Below are 18,135 nucleotides of genomic sequence, written 5' to 3' on the forward strand. Positions count from 1 at the left end.
ACAATATCATATTGAATGGCACTCTGCAAAAGATCGTAGCATACACACTTTGACTGCCACTCTTGCACGTAGGTTTAAAAGATAGGAAAGGTGTTGCTTAGTTGTTTTTTTTTTTATAGTTGTTTATTGCAGTTGAAGTATATATATCTTTAAGAATAAGAATTTGGGAAGTGTTAAAAAAGAAATACCTTAAAAATCTTTTAAAAATAAACTTGTCAATAGCTCTGTTTTTTTATTATTACTTTTGCACTGTTTTTCACTACGTCCTGTCTGTGTTTTAGCCACCACTTGACGAACCACTTACTCAGAGTATAGAACTAGATCTGGTGGATGATCCATTAATAAAACCTGATGAAGTATCAGTTTTTAATCACCCGTCTAATAAGGTAAGATTTTTCATTCTATGGAGTGCTGTTCATATCTAGTTATGTTGTGATAAGTTCTGTTTTATCTGGGATTTCCACTTTCTCACTGATGTAGTAGATTTGTATGCTGTTAACACGTGCCAAGCTGTATATTTACAATGTTTGATGGTTAACTTTAAAAAAAAAAGACAATGCTTAGTGAGAGTGGGAAAGAAGTTTCAGAATTAGATATTTTAAAGAAAGAAACATAAGAAATAAATTTATTTGAAGTTGTATTGGAAAATAAGAATGCAAATTTTAATAACTAATTAATTCTAATAAGAAAATTGATGATCAAAAAATTGATTGAAAAAATGATTGAAAATTGATATGAAAAACGTTTTGAACTTTCTATTCCATATAAGAAAGGAAGAGATTGCAAGAAAGAAAACAGTCCAGTGTTTTTGATCTCAACAACATTAAAAACAAAAAAACTGCTGATAATCAAATTTAGTAATTTAATTTTTTATGCTTTTTTGCTAAAAGAAGAATGTAAAAAAAGAATCCTTTACTGTGCATGTCACAAAGTTTTAGTGACTTTCATTCCAAATTTTATTAATCTACTTTGTAGAAAGTTAATTTTTTAGCATTCCTCAAACACATGATCAAAAGCAAGAGTTCCTAACTTATATTTATTTGTAATTTATAATTTTTAAAAACTCTACTCTTTTAAGTATTTGGCAAATATAGTTGTTCATAAGTTTAACTTTATTGCTACAAGCATCCGTTCCTGCATATGTCATGGGGTTTAACTGAGTTAATATTCAGAATTTTATTAAACTACTTTTCTATCGTGGTGTATGAATAAACTTGGCAAAAATGCATAGCTCATAATCCAAATTTTAAATTTTGTAAGTTTTTAAGTTTATGAGGCAGTATTAAAAACAAATCCTGATTTGTCCGTAATATGAGAATTGTGACATTTGCTCTCTAGGTCTCCCCTTATTAACTTATTTACCACTCTTCTGAGAAGTACAAAATTTAATGTAAGTTACTCATTATAATGTTGACATTGCTCAGACAGTGCATAATTTTTATGGCCTTCAATCTTGTTTGGTTACAGAGCCATATACTAGAAATTCAGACTCCTCTTGTCAAGCCCACCTGTCACATCCTCTTTCAGAAATTGCCAATAATTATAAGACATTGTCTATTTTTTGCATATTATTATTCTATGTTCTTTAGTGCATTATTTAATTAAATGAAAAATTATCTAGTGCAGTAGTATCAGTACTATAAAAAAAGTAGTTAAGTTTCATTGACAGTTGACACCATAAAAAAAAAAAAAAAGAAGACCCAGGTAAATATTATATTTCATGTGTATTCGTTACTTATAAAAATAACTAAAATGCAAAAATTAGATATTTTTTAGGTTAGATAAGGTAAAATAAAGAATAATAATAAACTTTTCAATGAGATACACTTGTGAGTAACTCGCGAGTAACCCATTCATTGTGTAATTTGATAGGTTAACATAAACTTCATGTTTGCCAAGTGGTTTACAACTTGTATGGTGGGAATATTAATCAGACACAGAATATTAAATAATAAAGTATAAACAAATGTATAGTGTTATGAGTTTAAAGCTATTTAGTATAAACAAATGAAGTTTTATGCTACAATTTGAAGTTATTCTAGAAAAAAAAAAGGTAATTTATTTTATATTTTGTTATGGTGGTTATGAGGTCAGTCAAATTAATTATGCCTGTTGTATAGTTAGGATAGAGATAATAACAGATAAATTATAAATGTTTACTGAAAAAAAATGTTTGAACTTTATTTAGGAAATTTTTTGAAATTACACAAATGAAATTTGAGATTTTTCAGATGAAGAAAAATATTTTTAATCTTAAGATGAAAATCACTGCACTCGGAACAACTTTGACTACATATATTCATGGAAAAATATTTAATAAAAATAAGTCATTAAAAATTCTGATTTTTTAGTCCACAAATGGCTTAATACTTACTAAAAGCATTATAAATGTCATTAAGATACACAAAACATATTAAAAGTTAACTTATGAAAACTTCAAAGATCAATTTTTAGGTCAAATCAGCAGAGCCTGTAGTGAGAGAGTAAAGGGGTTTTTCACAAGGCATTTGAAAATGCTCAGTAATATGTTATTGTAATCATAAGATCTTTAAAAAAAGCCTTGGATTCTGTATCCAAACAAAAAAAAAACTTTTTTTTTCTTCACATTTATGAACTTTACTTCTTCTAAATTAGTTTGTTTGAAGTGTTTTTTTAAGTAACTATTCTAAATTAATTTCTGATAGATGTTGTTATGGTAAATTTATTACTAATTTTTTCTTGAAAATAATAGCATGTATAATGTTTAGTAGCCTGAAGTAATTTCTGGACTACATGTAATAACTTTTATGATTATACTATATCAAACTATATGTTTTGAAATAAAACTGTATATAATTTTAGTTAGGAGCCAAGGTCATTTGCTTCAGTTAAGGAAAAGGTACTTACAGGCCATTGTTTAGGAAAGTTGATTAAACTTGTGATGTAATAGCTTGTTTGAGATTTTAATCTGTACTTAGTTGGAAATAATTCTACTTTGTGCAGATTATTTGTTTTTTAGGAAACAAATTAAGTCATTTTTTAAGATGTAGAGGGAAATAGGTTTTACCAAATTTTATTGTCACGTTCTACTAGATTAAAGTAAAATAATTTGAGATTAAACAAATATTTGTATTCTCTATTAAAAATATATAAATAATAGTTAAAATATTAAAATAGTTTAAACGGTTTTTGAGAAAATTTATTGATGTTTAAGGCATGAAAAGTTGCAATCGAAACTTGTGCTCCTAGAAGCTACCGTAATATAATGCCTATAAATGTCTGTCATTTTTAAGTTTAGGAATAACTTGTAACTAATGTTTAGTTATTAGTCTGACTTAATGAAAGTAAAAAAAGGTGTAATCCTTTTAGCAAGGATGTTTCTTCTTTGAACCTTTGTGCATGTTCAGGAAAAAAAGCTAATTGTACACATTATTGAATGCTGAAGTATTATTTAAAATATTTTATAACAGAATTTGCTTAACAGGTGGGTAATTTTTCTTTTTGTAGTGGTCAGTGTTAATCAAACACTGAAACTATTTCTTAATCTTTGTTGTGACGAATTTAAAACTCTTGAATAAAATTAACTTCATTCAGTATGTAAAGCAAGAGGTAGTTTTTATGTCTATTTCAAACACTCACTTGTACTATTTTACAAGCATATTTGTGCATCATTGTTCTTCAGAATATAACATTTTTAATTACTGTATTTCTACCATGATAAAAAGGTATCTGAGTAAAAAAGTAATTTTTAGTGTAAACCATGGATAAGAACGTTTTAATTTTTGAGTGTTTTTCGATGACACTTGGAATCATGAAGATAAGTTTTTTTTATTTATTTATTGCTTTCTGTTTTTCCAGGATGAATTCTGATCATCATAAAATCAATATTCTTAAAATTTATACTAACAATATCTTTTAGGAAAGTATACTTTGATAATACAGTACAATATAAGCCTTTTCTGTTGAGGTGGTTGGGCCTTTTTTTGAAAAAAAAATAGAAGAAAAACTAAGCCCTTCTTTCTATGTAGAGGTAGCCATTGCACAGCTTTGATACCAGCAAAAGTTAGTAAAGAACAATGTGCAAGTATCAGGAAGGTAAACTATATAGTATTGTTTTCTCCAATTTTTAACTAAAACTTTTAGTATCTGAATATATTCATAACTCATTCCTTCTTGTTTTCTATACTTAAAAACTATCTGAAATGTTTTACTAACTTCTACTTACTGACCGATTTCACAAGCCTGACTGCGGGTCCATCCAGCCGATGACAGAAATTGAAAGATGCCTTTCACATTAAACTAAAGTGTAATATTCTCTTTCGCAGTGTTAAAGTGGAGTACATACTTCATATTACTCTGAAAATACTTAAATATTTGATAGCAATATGATAATTAAATGATATATATTTATAAAATTTATATGAGGTGGAGGTACAGTGTATGAAACCATAAGAAATAAATATTTTGAAAGATTATTTTGGTGTCTGTTACTCATTACAAAAGATTCACATATGTTAATATTAATAATTATCTCGAATTAACCAAAACTAGAGAACTAATGACCTAAAATTTATATATCTGTCTCTGACTGCTTTATTTACACAAATGTAATGATATTTTCTACCTTAATATCAAGGATTCGAAAGATGTATAAATTATCTTTCCAGAAACACTTATTTAGAACATTTTCAAAACCTAGCTGAATAGTTAGGATCACTTGGTAGATAATTGGGTAAGAAATGTTACCTATAGTGATTAGCCACAAAAAAAAAATGTCAGGTTGAACCCTTAGTCCTCTTTATTGATATGTTATCTGAACTGATAACAACAAGTTAATAAAGTTTGCATTGGCTCTTGAAATCGTGGAAAGTCATGGAATGAGCTCTAAAAATTTCACTAATGGAAATTTTGGTGAAAAGAACCAGTTGTTTTTAAGTCTTTGTCCTGGAAAAGTCCCAAAAGTTCAATTTCATCAAATATCCTCCATGAAATAATTGGCCATAAAAACAAATGTTTAGCTACTAGAACCCTGTATTAGCTATGCCATATGTGTTATGGCCATATTTACTTGTAAGGTTTATGCCTCAATGTAAAATTTTCTGAATTAATGTGTGTTGGGTGGTATCTATATTATAATTTTGTGTTTGAATTAACACTTGTTAGGTGCTATCTGTTTTGTAATAGCTCGTTATTATGATGAAATGATTAATAGTGAATTTTAGCAGAGATGTGGATTTGAATCTTTTAACGTTAAATAGATATTGGTTTCAAAGCTGTGCACTGGCTTACCGAACATTTGAATTTAATGTTGTAATATCATGCTTTTGAACTTTGGCCTCTGGTAATCTGTTAGAACCTTTAAACTTATAATGGTTTTCCGACAGTAAGAACATTTATAGAATTAAAAGACATAGAAATAGACAATTTGATAAAGTTGGATATGACTTATTTGAAGAATATAAAAATTAAAACTTTCTTTCTTATATAGCTATAGCTCTTAACTTCAGTTTGAATAACCAAAAGTAAGTGGAAATGACTGAATTAAGTCTAATAAAAAACTCAACTACTTGAATATGGGCATTCTTTATTTTTGTTACTTTTAATTATGCATTTGTTTGCTGTTATAAACATTGAATAATAATGATTTCTGAATCGGATTACATAATCTCAGTTTATTAGTCACAGCATTTTCAGTATGCACATTTTATCTTGTCTTATTTATTTATTTATCTTATATACTTAGAGATAAATATTCAAAGAATGCCCACTTTTCTATAACTGTATGATGACAGTATTATTTGAAAAATAACGTGAAGTTTCAAATTCATAATGAGCAACTGTGTCAAGGTCAGTACTTTTTTTAAAATAGAAAAAATTTGCTGTAAATAATTTAACGTTAGAATAACGATAAAAGTACTTAAATTCTTCAGTTGTTGAAAGCAAAGAGAAATCACTAGTTGATTGATTTAGAAAATACATAGCACTGGAAATATTGGGACAGGATACTACTATGAGTAAGTATTGGGACAGGATACTACTATGAGTAAGTATTGGGACAGGATACTACTGGGAGTAAGTATTGGGACAGGATACTACTGGGAATAAGTTGTAAAAGATGTCACATGGAAAGGAGTTCAGTTTATTGTACAAATGATAAAAACCTTACTCTCCTATAATATATATTTTCCATCTACAAAGCAGCAGTCACCATTATTGTTTTTAATAAAGCATTCTGTTTTATTTTGACTTCAATGTGGTGTTTTTTATTGTTTTTCATTTCACCTGAAACAAATCAGTGAACTGGTTCTGTGTATTAGATACGGGCATCTCTTGTTTTTGCAGAGACTGAGCACCTGTGAATCACTTTTATAGTTCAATTACCACAGATAATCTTGATTGAACTTATGATGTTAATTCCGACCAAGATCTAATTATTGTGTAAATAGTGTGTATTTTTGTTGGGAACCTCTATTTAACTTAGTGGATTTCTCTATTAAAGGCTGAGTGTTTCATTGTGTTCCAACAGTTGTTTAAGAGCTTAGTATTTTAAGCACTTACTGGGCCAACTGACTATGGCATTATCCATCAGGAACCACTGATAATGTCAGCCAATCTTAAGCAGAGTAGCTGAGCTTAGAAGTGCAGATGAAAAGATGCCAATAAGGTGTGGCCAACCATGGATTTACTGAGAACAATTGGAGTAGTTTGTACAGCATACTAGAGAGATTGGCATGCAAAGCACTGTTAATGCCCCTTGTTGGATGATCCCTTTGGAAGTAGCCAGAAATGTACTGCAATAGACAAGATGATGTTAACCATCCTAGCCCCGTCTGCCTTCCGGGAGTGAGGATATACTTGTTTCTACATAGTATGTGTAAAACGTTTGTATTGATGATATATTGATAATATGAGAACTTTGAATATATAATTGGAATGTAGGTTTCACCTCCTCTCACAAAAGTGAGCTGCAAATGAAAATTGAAGAACATGGAAAAATCAAGAATGACTGGTAAACAAGTCGCTTTACATGCCCACATTATAAAAGTTTTAGTTACACTAGGTTTTAGTTTTAGCACCACTATTTTATCATTTAGTAACTTTCATACCACATATGCAGTGCACAAAGAGATTTCAAGCTCTATCAAAATATTTAAGTGGTGATAACTTAATAAATAATGAGTATTTTAGCAACAGATGTACTGGGCCCGGAATGGCCAGGTGGTTAAGACACTACTCACAATCTGAGGGTCACGGGTTTGAATCCCCGTCACACCAAACATGCTCGCCCTTTCAGCCGTGGGAGAGTTATAATGTGACAGTCAATCCCACTATTTGTTGGTAAAAGAGTAGCCCAAGAGTTGGCGGTGGGTGGTGATGACTAGCTGCCTTCCCTCTAGTCTTACACTGCTAAATTAGGGACGGCTAGTGCAGATCGCCCTCGTGTAGCTTTGCACGAAATACAAAACAAACAGATGTACTGTATATCATTATGAAGAGAAGTAAAATTAATTGGATAATTTTATTTTTAAAAAACAAACGTACTTTTTTTTTTTCTTTAATGCATGAGTACAAAATTCTAAGTGTGTAAAACGAAAGGTAATGTAAACGCTATTCCTTAAATTTTTGTTAATTTGACTAAGGAGAATTAAATATTTTTTCATCATGTAATTCATTACTTATTTTTCTGTTGCTATGAACAACGCTAACAAAGGCAGTTTTTACTCTAATCACTCTATGATCATCTTACCAAATACTTATCCATTATCATAATTTGTTACACTTATTGTCTCGTGTCATTTGCCAGCAAGTCCCAGTGCTATAAATCAAGAGGATTACAAGTAAATTCAGAGAGTTTTGGAAATAGGCTCAGATCTGCCCATGTTATATTGTGCTGTAAAACTTTGTGAGCATGCCACTTATAATTAAGTACTCTGGATCAGCCAATAACCTTCTCATGATGAGAGAAGTCTTAAGACTATGAGCTATAGTGAATCTCATGTTCATTAAGTCTCGGTCAGTGACACTATTTGCCATAGGAACATGATGTTTGGAAGGATGGTAGAATTCTAGCCAAAGAGTAGATGTTTCCAGACTATATGAGGTACTCTTCTGCACAACCAGGGTGGCAATGTTGACTACCAATTCACTGTGGCTGAACAAGAGACAACACACAAAATAATTAGGCAGGTGAATGATCAGCAAATCAGTGACTGAAAAAACATTAAGGCCCTTACTTTACAAGCTGTCTTGTTCCATTTTATGAGAGGGTGTGTCTACAAGACAGTTTGAGAGCCGCTTGATTATCCAACAATTAGGATGGCAAATTGGTCAGCAGGGTGGATTAACCACTAAAAGTTTATTAGTGAAAGGATGCAGGATATTTGTATATTTTATAAACATATATTGAAATTTACTACAAGTCAAATTTTGGGTTAAAAAAGCACTGTAAAATATATTATCCATTCAGTTTGGATTTATTGAAATTGTGCATGGTAATTAGTGAATCTAGAATGTTAAAGACTTGATCTGTGACAATAACTAGAATAAGTAGAACACTATGGACATACTGAGATGAATACATACTGTGTGAATGAACATATCTTCAACACAAATGGCTGTATTTGCCATGGAGAAGTTTTCTTTTGTTTTTATATGTGAAACATCTGTGATTGTGCTTTGAAGGAAGAATGAAATAATCTAATATATAATAAAATAGTCTAATGTACGTAGTTAATATTTTTGTGTGTAGGTTGGTTAAAGATAAGAATGCATATGTAAAAATTATCGTGCGTGCATCGAGAATCAAGCAGATTCTGAAAGAATAAATTCACTTGTAGAAAATCATGATACATTTGTAGTGAAAGAGAACAATTTAAAGAACAACAGTCCTTATTTACTGTTTTATCCTTGTCAATAGTGTGTTGAATCGTTTACATTTATTATACATAGTAACGTTTGGTGTATACACCCAGTGATGATGAGGCAGTAGTGTGAACACTACAATTATTTTAGTCTGACAGCAAAAACATGTAACATTGCAATGTTCTCCACTGTATTTAAATCACCTACTAACCAATATCCAGAAGTTAGTATGTTTAACTTCATGAAAAGATCTTGCAAGCTGTATGAATTTTCTTGAAGATGGATTCCAGCAATGGTGAAAAGCTTGTAAGATCTCTTCATAATGTTTTGTAGGCCTAGTAGTTTGAAGTTATGTAATTATATTAGTATTTTGGTCATAATAATCTTTAAAAAAAAATTGCAACTTCCTGTTGAAAGAAAAGGAGATAAGGTTTTAATTTCTATACTTAGGCCTTCTTGCTGTAAGTCTAACTTTGTTTCCTATACAGGATGAATTTTGCTGACTTAAGCAATTACAGCATACATCAGTGAAAGATGAGCAAAGTTTAGAAGCATTAGTTTCATTTATTTTTCAGTAAAAGAAAATTCATGAATTTCCAATAGAAAAGTAATTATTCACTCATATTTTATGACAAAAGGTCCAGAGTTTAACCTAGTTTGATGCTCTAACTTTCTACATTTCGTTAAATTATTGTGCAATTAAAGGACATCACGTTTGTCGAATGTATAAGAAAAAGAGACAGGAGAAAGCACCAGAGGGCTACTAATTTTCAAAATACTTCAGATGTTATTTGAAAAAGTAATATACTATTTTTGTGCATAGAAAAGATTTTTTTAAGTAATCATGTCCTGATTAAAATACTTATTACTTATGTTCTGGAAAAAAAGTCTGCTACAGTATCCTAAATACATCAATCATATGTTCATTGAGCTTTCTGCTGACATGATATGATAGTTTGTTCACTATTTTAAATTCCTCAAACTGCTGTAAAATGACACTCATCAAGTTTGTATTTTCTTGCAAGAAAAATATTCTAAATCTTTGTTCAAAATATAGTAATCCACAACTGGTTTAAGTCTTACAAAGCCCAGTTATGATATGTCAAAAAATTTTCGGATTCATAAGCAACATCAGCAAATTTTTGAATATATTGGTAGGTTTTGACCACGGCATACAGCATCTAAAAAAAAAAAAATATTTTATATATTTATGTACACACGTGCAACAGTATCAATCAACTCAGTAAATTTGAATATAAATGAATATTGGATGGAACAAGTTCTACATCATATGTTAATATTCATTTCAATGAAAGCAGATTTCGTTTCAGAAAGAAAAAAGTTAATTTGTGGGACTAAATTTTCAGCATTGTGTGCATATCTCTTCCCCTGTAAGACATGTTTACAATCAAATGTTAATAACAAGATAAACATCTGTTGGTAATTATGTGTTGTTCAAATATTACATGGTTCTAAGTGGAGTGAGTTGTTAAAGTCATGTAACTATTTAAAAGGCCAGTATTATCAAGTATTTTTAAAATTTGCAGTCATGTTTGATCTGTGATTAGTAATTTATTTTGAAAATGTAAATTTGTATAGTTTTATATAAAGGATACTGATGGTATCAAAAGCCCCCCAGCAGCACAGTGATAAGTCTGCAGACTTATAATGCTAGAAACTGGGTTTTAATGCCAGCACAGATAGTTCATTGGGCTTAACTTCATACAAACTATTCTGTTCCTTTAGTTCCCTGGTGGTAAATCTCTGGACTAAAATCTAGGATTTGATTCACTATGGTGGACACAACACATAACCCAATGTAACTGCTCTCAAACAAGGGTACTGAAATCACGTAGGAAGCTATTTACAACTCTCTGGTTATTAAATATTTACTTTTATTTATGTTTCATAAATAATTATATTAAGATTGCTAGCAATTGGAATTTGTAAAATGTTTTGAGAACACATGAGAACAATCATAACAATTATGGTGAAATATTTTTGGAAACAATGCATGTGCATCATAAGAAATGACACCTCTTTGAAGAAAACAAACTTTTTTTTTTATTGTTATAGAAGGTTGAGAACAGTATTTGAATATAGAATTCATCAATTATGTGACAACCACTCCTGCCATGAAATTGTGGTAGAATGATATGTATCAGAAGTACATTTTGATACTGTTTGGCAATTCGTGGGTAGTGTGGTGCCATCAAAAGTAGTTCTCTTATGATGGTATGTAACAGCCTTTCTAATGCAAAATATTCATACATTGAGATCATAAAGATATGTGTTCAGATCTGGGATTTAGGTATCCATTGTACTCAATAAAATTGGAAAGCAAAGGAATCTTGAAGAACTTGGGCCATCAAAATCATTCAGGAAGATACCAGCAACAAGTTTTGAAACCAGCTGTGATAGGCAAAATAGGGTGTCTTGTAACGAGTGAGAATCTATAGACACAAAGGTCAAGGGGTAAAAGCCATTCATGTGTCCCAGGCAACAGTACTCAACATAATAAAGACAGATCTTCAACTAGGAAAATGACAGAAGTCACATATACGCAAGCTTCTTCCATGACATACCTGCTCAATTGTCACATATCTCAAGCAACTAGAGAATGAAATGGCTATGTTGACTGTTCCAAACTAGTCATGCCAGTGGATGCAGCAATTATGAATTTCTTTGTTACTGTTGAAACTAGAGGATTATGGAACATATTCAAGAAGGAGTGGGTGAGCTTAGGACATCATAGCCTTATGACATAGTCTTCTGAAGTGAAAACTATACTGCAGTACTATTTTCAAGATGCTTGGTCATCAGATGGTGCATGATTGTATATGGCAACAAGGACTGTAACAATGTGATGAGGCCCCAAAATCACTAATATAATGTACTCAACCTCTATATTGTTATTAAATCATCACTAAAATAACATTTCAAAAGAACATTTGGATCTATGCTTTAAAAGTCATCGTGCATTGAAAATTATTTATTGCATAACAGGTGGAAACAATAGCTTCCTCGTAATTCAGTTTGCATAAATGTATGTAAAAATTAAAGTACTTTTCAATGAATTTTTTATTGAATTTCTCAATTGTTTTTTAGCATCAATAAAATTCATTCTTCCATAATAATAATACCTGCCAGTTCTCAAAAACTTAGTTATCACATTTACAATATCTTGTAGAATGATGCGGAAATGGAATTTTGTTTGCTTGAGATTGTTTTATTGATACCACAAGATATATGAGTAAACAAATTAAAACTCAATTGTATCTTATCTTTTCTGTCTTTATTTTTGGTTTGAATGTTTTCCAGTGTTGTAACAGATTTGTATTCTGTTAGAAAACTAATAAACGTTTTTTTTTTTCTCTAACACTAGATTTCACTGACAGTCCAAAGAGGATCGGGCTATTTCTTTATTGAAACCAGTGATCCCAGTAAAGCTATGGTGGAATATGATGGTTCATCACAAATAATTCAGGTACGTGGATGGAAATTAAAAACTTGATGTTGGTTAATCTTTGAAGTACACCATAACTTTTCAGTTTCTAGCATGTTGAAAATTATTAAAACATTCATCTCTTTAAAATTGTATTAAATTTTATTTAATAAACTATAGTTTTTGTAGTAGTGCAGTTATGCTTTTTTAAAAACTAGTTTTGTAACTTAATTGTGAATTTCTTTATGATAATCCCTGATGGGAAAGTCAATGTATTGTTTTTTTTTCTCAAAATAGGTAACACCAGTTAAAGATGGCTCAATAACCATTACTGCTCATGACCTCTGCCTGGAACCTAGAGTGTTGGGTTTAGCACATGTGCATATATCTGGAATTTCAGCTATTAATGTGGATATGATTGACAAGGTACTTTTTTATGTCAAACAAAAAATTTTACGATTTTTATTGTTTTTGAAAAATTGATTTAAAGATGTACATTTCATTTCAAGTACATTATTTGCAAACAGAAATTAAAGCATGATTTTTGTATATGCTTAGCTGTGAAACTATTAGAAATTTTATAAGTATAATAAGCACTCCATCTCTTTAACTCTTTAAACCCAAGTGGATTCTGCCCGCATCTGGCTGAAAATCCTGGTTTACCCAATTGGATGGTAACAGCGTCCAATAACATTTATGTCTTGTTGGCTGAAAACTAATCCAAACTATGTTATTATCCACAAAAGTAAGAAAATTGAAGTTTTATGAGGTATAATTATTTGGAAATTGTGAAAATAATTCAGATAGAACATGCAAAAAATTTTGGGTTTAAAGAGTTAAAGTTTAAATGTATCATAATGATCTCCTTTATTACTTTTCATTACTATAATGTGCCCGGCATGGCCAGGTGGATAAGGCGCTCGACTCACAATCTGAGAGTCGCGGGTTCGAATCCGCATCCCACCAAACATTCTCGCCCTTTCAGCCGTGGGGGCGTTATAATGTGACGGTCAATCCCACTATTCGTTGGTAAAAGAGTAGCCCAAGAGTTGGCGGTGGGTGGTGATGACTAGCTGCCTTCCCTCTAGTCTTACACTGCTAAATTAGCCCTCGTGTAGCTTTGCGCAAAATTCCAAAAAACAAACAAACATTACTATAAAATTTTATTCACACAATGAAACTAATTTGAAAGAAGTGAAAATAATATAATCCAAAAATATTATTTTTATAAATTTATATTAAAGGATATTAAAATGTGTCATCAATGGTAAAAATTAAAATAATATTTTAACTAGATAGCCTATAATTATTTTTTAACTTTCATATTTAAGAAATGATAAGTTTTTTGATTGTTGTGCAGTAAGTTGTTTCTTTCATTTTTTGATGCTTGAAGTTCAGGAACAAACAATGAAAATATAACTAGATGAATATTTATTACAGGTGGAAGTTGGAAAAACGATTATCGCTACTGTTGAAGTATTAGATGCTCAGTTGAAAAACCTTCCAGCTTCAGTGTTTTCTTTGATGAACCTTCGCCCAGTTTCTTCATCTAACATAATTTCTGTCAAGTATATTGATTTGTTTTCATTAAAATATGATCTTTTTGATTAACTCTTTCACTGCCATGAACATGTTGGACATACTTTATAACCTGAAAAACTGTGATAATAATATCATGCGAGTTTGTAATTCTGTGCCATCGTGAAGAAAGGGTAAAACTATTTGAACTTCTCGGAGTTTGCCAATTGAAAGTTTCAAATAGATAATGAATATTATAACGTGTCATTTTATTTTTTATTGTGTATCAAAAAGGAACCTGTCACTGGGAGATTTGTTTATCTGTAAACTTTGCACTGGAAGAGTTAATACAGTTATGTAAAGGTTGTTTTAAAGAATTTTCTACTTTCACGAAATTTCGTTTGAAAATATAAATCTTGGTAAATATCTTTCAGAATTTTCAAAATTTCCAACATATTTTTGATTTTTTATATACATGTTTTCTTTAATTTGCAGTTTTTCTTTAATCTTTAGAATTTGTTTACTTTTTAAGTTAGTTTGAAATCTTATAAATTGAGTGTAAGCAAAATAATTTTGTTTCAATATTCAAGAGTCTGATGATTTAAAGATTTCCATTATAGCACAAAACCAGTTAGGTGAACAAAATCTTGAAGTAATTACATGTCAATGTGTAAAACTACACAGCTTTGAAACAAATTTACTTTCCTGTATGTTGTATAATAACCATCTAGAACACCTATACGATTGATCAGCAATATATGTGAATTGTTGAATAAGTCCAAAGAATTTCAGACTTCACTAACCATGGCAGTGAGTGAGTACTAAACTGATTATAGAAACTACATGGTAATTACCACTTTAATTAGTTCAGCATTGGCCCTGTTGTCATTGGAGCTAAGTTCTTACCCATGTAAGTTTAGTTCAAAAATGTTTGAAGTTCTCAAATTAAAACCATACATACGTATATTTTGACAATCTGGAGATACTTTTCATTGGTTTAATTTTATTTTACACTTGACAGGTTAAATATGCTTCCAGATCCGCATTCATACAGTGCAGAATATATTGTGTCAGGAGATTCGTTAGGACAGACCTCATTGACTTTTATAGCTGGATCAGATAAACCACCAATTCAAGAAACTGACTACCATAGTAAACTTGTCTCAAGTGCCTTGTTACCAGTACAGGTATGAGTATACTATGATTATAGCTACTTGTGTTACTTTTACACTACATGTAATCCAAAAAGAGTCAAGAACAATGTTCCCTCTAATTTTCTTTTGTACTAGGCAAACTACAAACTCCTCTTAGCACTAATTTTCTGTCCACAGGCAGTTTCTATCATTTTCAAAAACCATTTCTCTTTAAACGCTGCAAAGAACTTTATTTGAATGGCTGTTGGCACCTGTACTCCTCCCATACATTTTGACATGGTATTGTTTATATTGTAGGCTTATGTTTTCAACACAAAATTATTACCAATTCATTAACTTGTGAGTGGCCTATTGTTGTTTTTGATGCTAGATTGGTTCGTGGCCATGCATCTGCTCATCTTAGAGGGAGCATTAGTCAAGAATAAAGGGGTAAATTGATTTCATGTTAAACATTGTGAGTGATTATTATTATTCTTCCAGGTGTTTCCTCCTCTTCAACTTAACCCAAGAAACATAACCCTTGTTGTAGGGGCCACATTTCAGGTTAGTTAGTAATTCTAAAAGTTTAATACTTTTTAGTTTCTTTATTATAATTTTTATTATGTATGTCAGCTAAATTGATAGTTCATTCAAAGTTCTTTTCCACTTTCATTATTTATAATGGATGTTTTAATCTTATTATGTTGTGTATTTAATTTTCTTCTTTTCATTTTTTACAAAACTAGACATTGTACTTCCACAAAAATATTGCCAATTTTAATAAATTAGTTTTTAATATGTTTATACTCAGGTAACTTGTGTTGGAGGCCCCCACCCTCAGTCCAACATTGAATATGTTATCGAAGACCAAAACATTGCAACAGTGATGGGAGCTGGTATTGTAACAGCCACCAAACTTGGAAATACAACACTTACAGCAAGAGCAGTGGGCTATGTTAGGGATAAGGGTGCCTTTATTGTTTATTCTAAGGTAAATAGAATGCTACACTTTTTTATTCTATACCCGAAATGCCGATTGTTTTATGGTTGGGGGGATTTAATTGTAAAATTCACCTGTGTAAATATAAATACAACTAAATTGAATCTTAAAATGTTTAGTGTTATGAGAAGTATGGGTTTTTGTGGGTAATATTTTGATAAATGTCTATAAAATTTCAAGTAACTTGTCATTAAATAAAAAAAAATAAGTCATACATAGAGAAAAATAATTAAACATGATTTTTTTGTAGAGATTTTCTATCCTCACTACGATCACAAGAATACAACTAATACTTAAATTTCTGAGTAATCTGTTTCATGAAATTCAGAACAAAAGATTATAAGTGTGATAATCAAATCCCACTTTTCAGTTAGAGTAGCCCAACAGTTGATGATGGATGCTGATAGCCAGCTATCTTCCCCATCACTTGAAATCTAGGGAGAGCTAGTGCAGATAGCCCTTGTATACTTTGTCCAAATTTCTGAAACATACATTCTTTGATATTGTATTGTGCTTGACTATGATTGAACCAAATTTCTAGAAGTTGAGAGCATTTCTGTTATTAAATGTGACCTTAGAAAGTCTCTGCATGGTAATGATATAAACAAAATAGACTACAGAAACATGCGTAACTAATAGTTCCCAGTTAGCTTGTGATTTATAAAGGTTTTTTAGGCATATGTAGATTTCTGAAAGTGCATAAAACAAAAATTTGTCTTCAGTATAATTTTTTCTATTCCATAAATCACCAATGTTTTCTAACTTAGGACCAGGTGGATATATATGTTGTTCCTCTTCATGGTATAAGGATTCACACTCCACTGACTCGAATAGAAAAAGGGACAAAGGTATATAGATTTTCGATTTGGACGCGTGTGTAATATTTCATTGTTTGGTTAATATTTTTATTTCACTTGTATTGTTTCTTTATATCAAATATGCACTGTTGGAAATAATTTTGGAGACGTTGAATAAAATGGGTGTAAAATATAGATATTAGATTTTTCTCACTTTTGTACAGAAATAAACTGCACTGAACTAAAGTTAAAAATGACCATTTAAATTTAATTACAGTTACTATTACAGTTACTAATTTTATATCACCACATTTGATTTTCCATAATTATTTCCAGTACTGTGGATTTGTTATGCATAATAATGATTGTAAAAATTACTTTCTGTATATTAAACCAGCATGTTTCTGAAATTGTGGAATATAGGTTTTGATTAATCATATTGGTAATTTATGTGAGATACTTCAACCTAATTGGCCATAACTTGTGATGAACACAAAAAGCTTAGACAAATTACAGATAATTCACATTGGTGCATAATTTACAATACTAGATATTTATAACATCTGCATTAAAGTGCAAATAGTTAAATTTATTTGTACCTGAAATTATAAAATTGACAGTTAAAAGTGTCATATAGTATCTAGTTTTTTAGTATCTTTTTTTTTAGCTGTTAAATGTGATCTTAATCTTCTTTGGGTTTTTTCCCATTGTTGTTTTTTGTATTAACATTTCAGAGTATTATACAGTTGATATATTTTAATTTCTTATTAGTGTCTAAGTTACAAGGTAATCTATGGATAACACTTAATGGTAACAGTAGTTTTAGTTTAGTTATTGTCTTAAAATTCATAAACACCTGGCTATGAAAAGCTATATGACATTTGTTTTTACAGTAGTTATTGAACATTACATCACATTTTTTCCTTACAAATATTTAATATTGTTCTTTTCAATTTATTTTCATTACTGTTTATATTAGTTGTGTTTTTAACTATATTTAACGTGTTGTTCTTATATGTACACACACAACTTTCATTTATTTTTAAATTGTTTCATTCTATCTTTATTTGAATACATTTTGTCCCTCACATGTGACAGGTTCCTTTCCATGCATTTGGTTTAAATGAGCATGAGTCTCCTTTTGCTTTTGGAACTGCTATCCCATCGCTTCTATTTCATTGGTCAGTGAACAACCCAGAAGTAGCTTCTTTGCAGAGTGTTTATCACCAGGTATGTTTCTTGTGTTGCTGACCATTGAGATGGTCACATTTATCACATATTTAATGTTGAAATATCTTATGTCTAATTGTAGGGAAACTGTTGAGAACACTAGATGGATTATAGTACTTTTTTATAATTATATAATATTAACAATATATAACTTTGAGTCTGAGCTGCTTT

At 30.3% G+C, this 18,135-nt stretch overlaps 1 protein-coding gene across 2 annotated transcripts in view; it reads left to right on the forward strand.

Moving 5' to 3' along the window:
- LOC106466897 (nuclear pore membrane glycoprotein 210-like) overlaps positions 1–18,135 on the forward strand; it is a 138,062-nt gene that overhangs the window by 74,462 nt on the left and 45,465 nt on the right. For both annotated transcript variants that reach the window (XM_022394975.1, XM_022394976.1), the window contains exons 23-31: positions 282–386; positions 12,227–12,328; positions 12,584–12,712; positions 13,727–13,854; positions 14,826–14,991; positions 15,439–15,501; positions 15,749–15,928; positions 16,705–16,785; positions 17,833–17,964. In XM_022394975.1, coding sequence (XP_022250683.1) covers positions 282–386; positions 12,227–12,328; positions 12,584–12,712; positions 13,727–13,854; positions 14,826–14,991; positions 15,439–15,501; positions 15,749–15,928; positions 16,705–16,785; positions 17,833–17,964 — 1,086 coding nt within the window. The remainder of the gene's footprint in view (positions 1–281; positions 387–12,226; positions 12,329–12,583; positions 12,713–13,726; positions 13,855–14,825; positions 14,992–15,438; positions 15,502–15,748; positions 15,929–16,704; positions 16,786–17,832; positions 17,965–18,135) is intronic.

This window comes from Limulus polyphemus, unplaced genomic scaffold, assembly GCF_000517525.1.
Source record: "Limulus polyphemus unplaced genomic scaffold, Limulus_polyphemus-2.1.2 Scaffold2415, whole genome shotgun sequence".
Taxonomy (NCBI): Eukaryota; Metazoa; Arthropoda; class Merostomata; order Xiphosura; family Limulidae; genus Limulus; species Limulus polyphemus.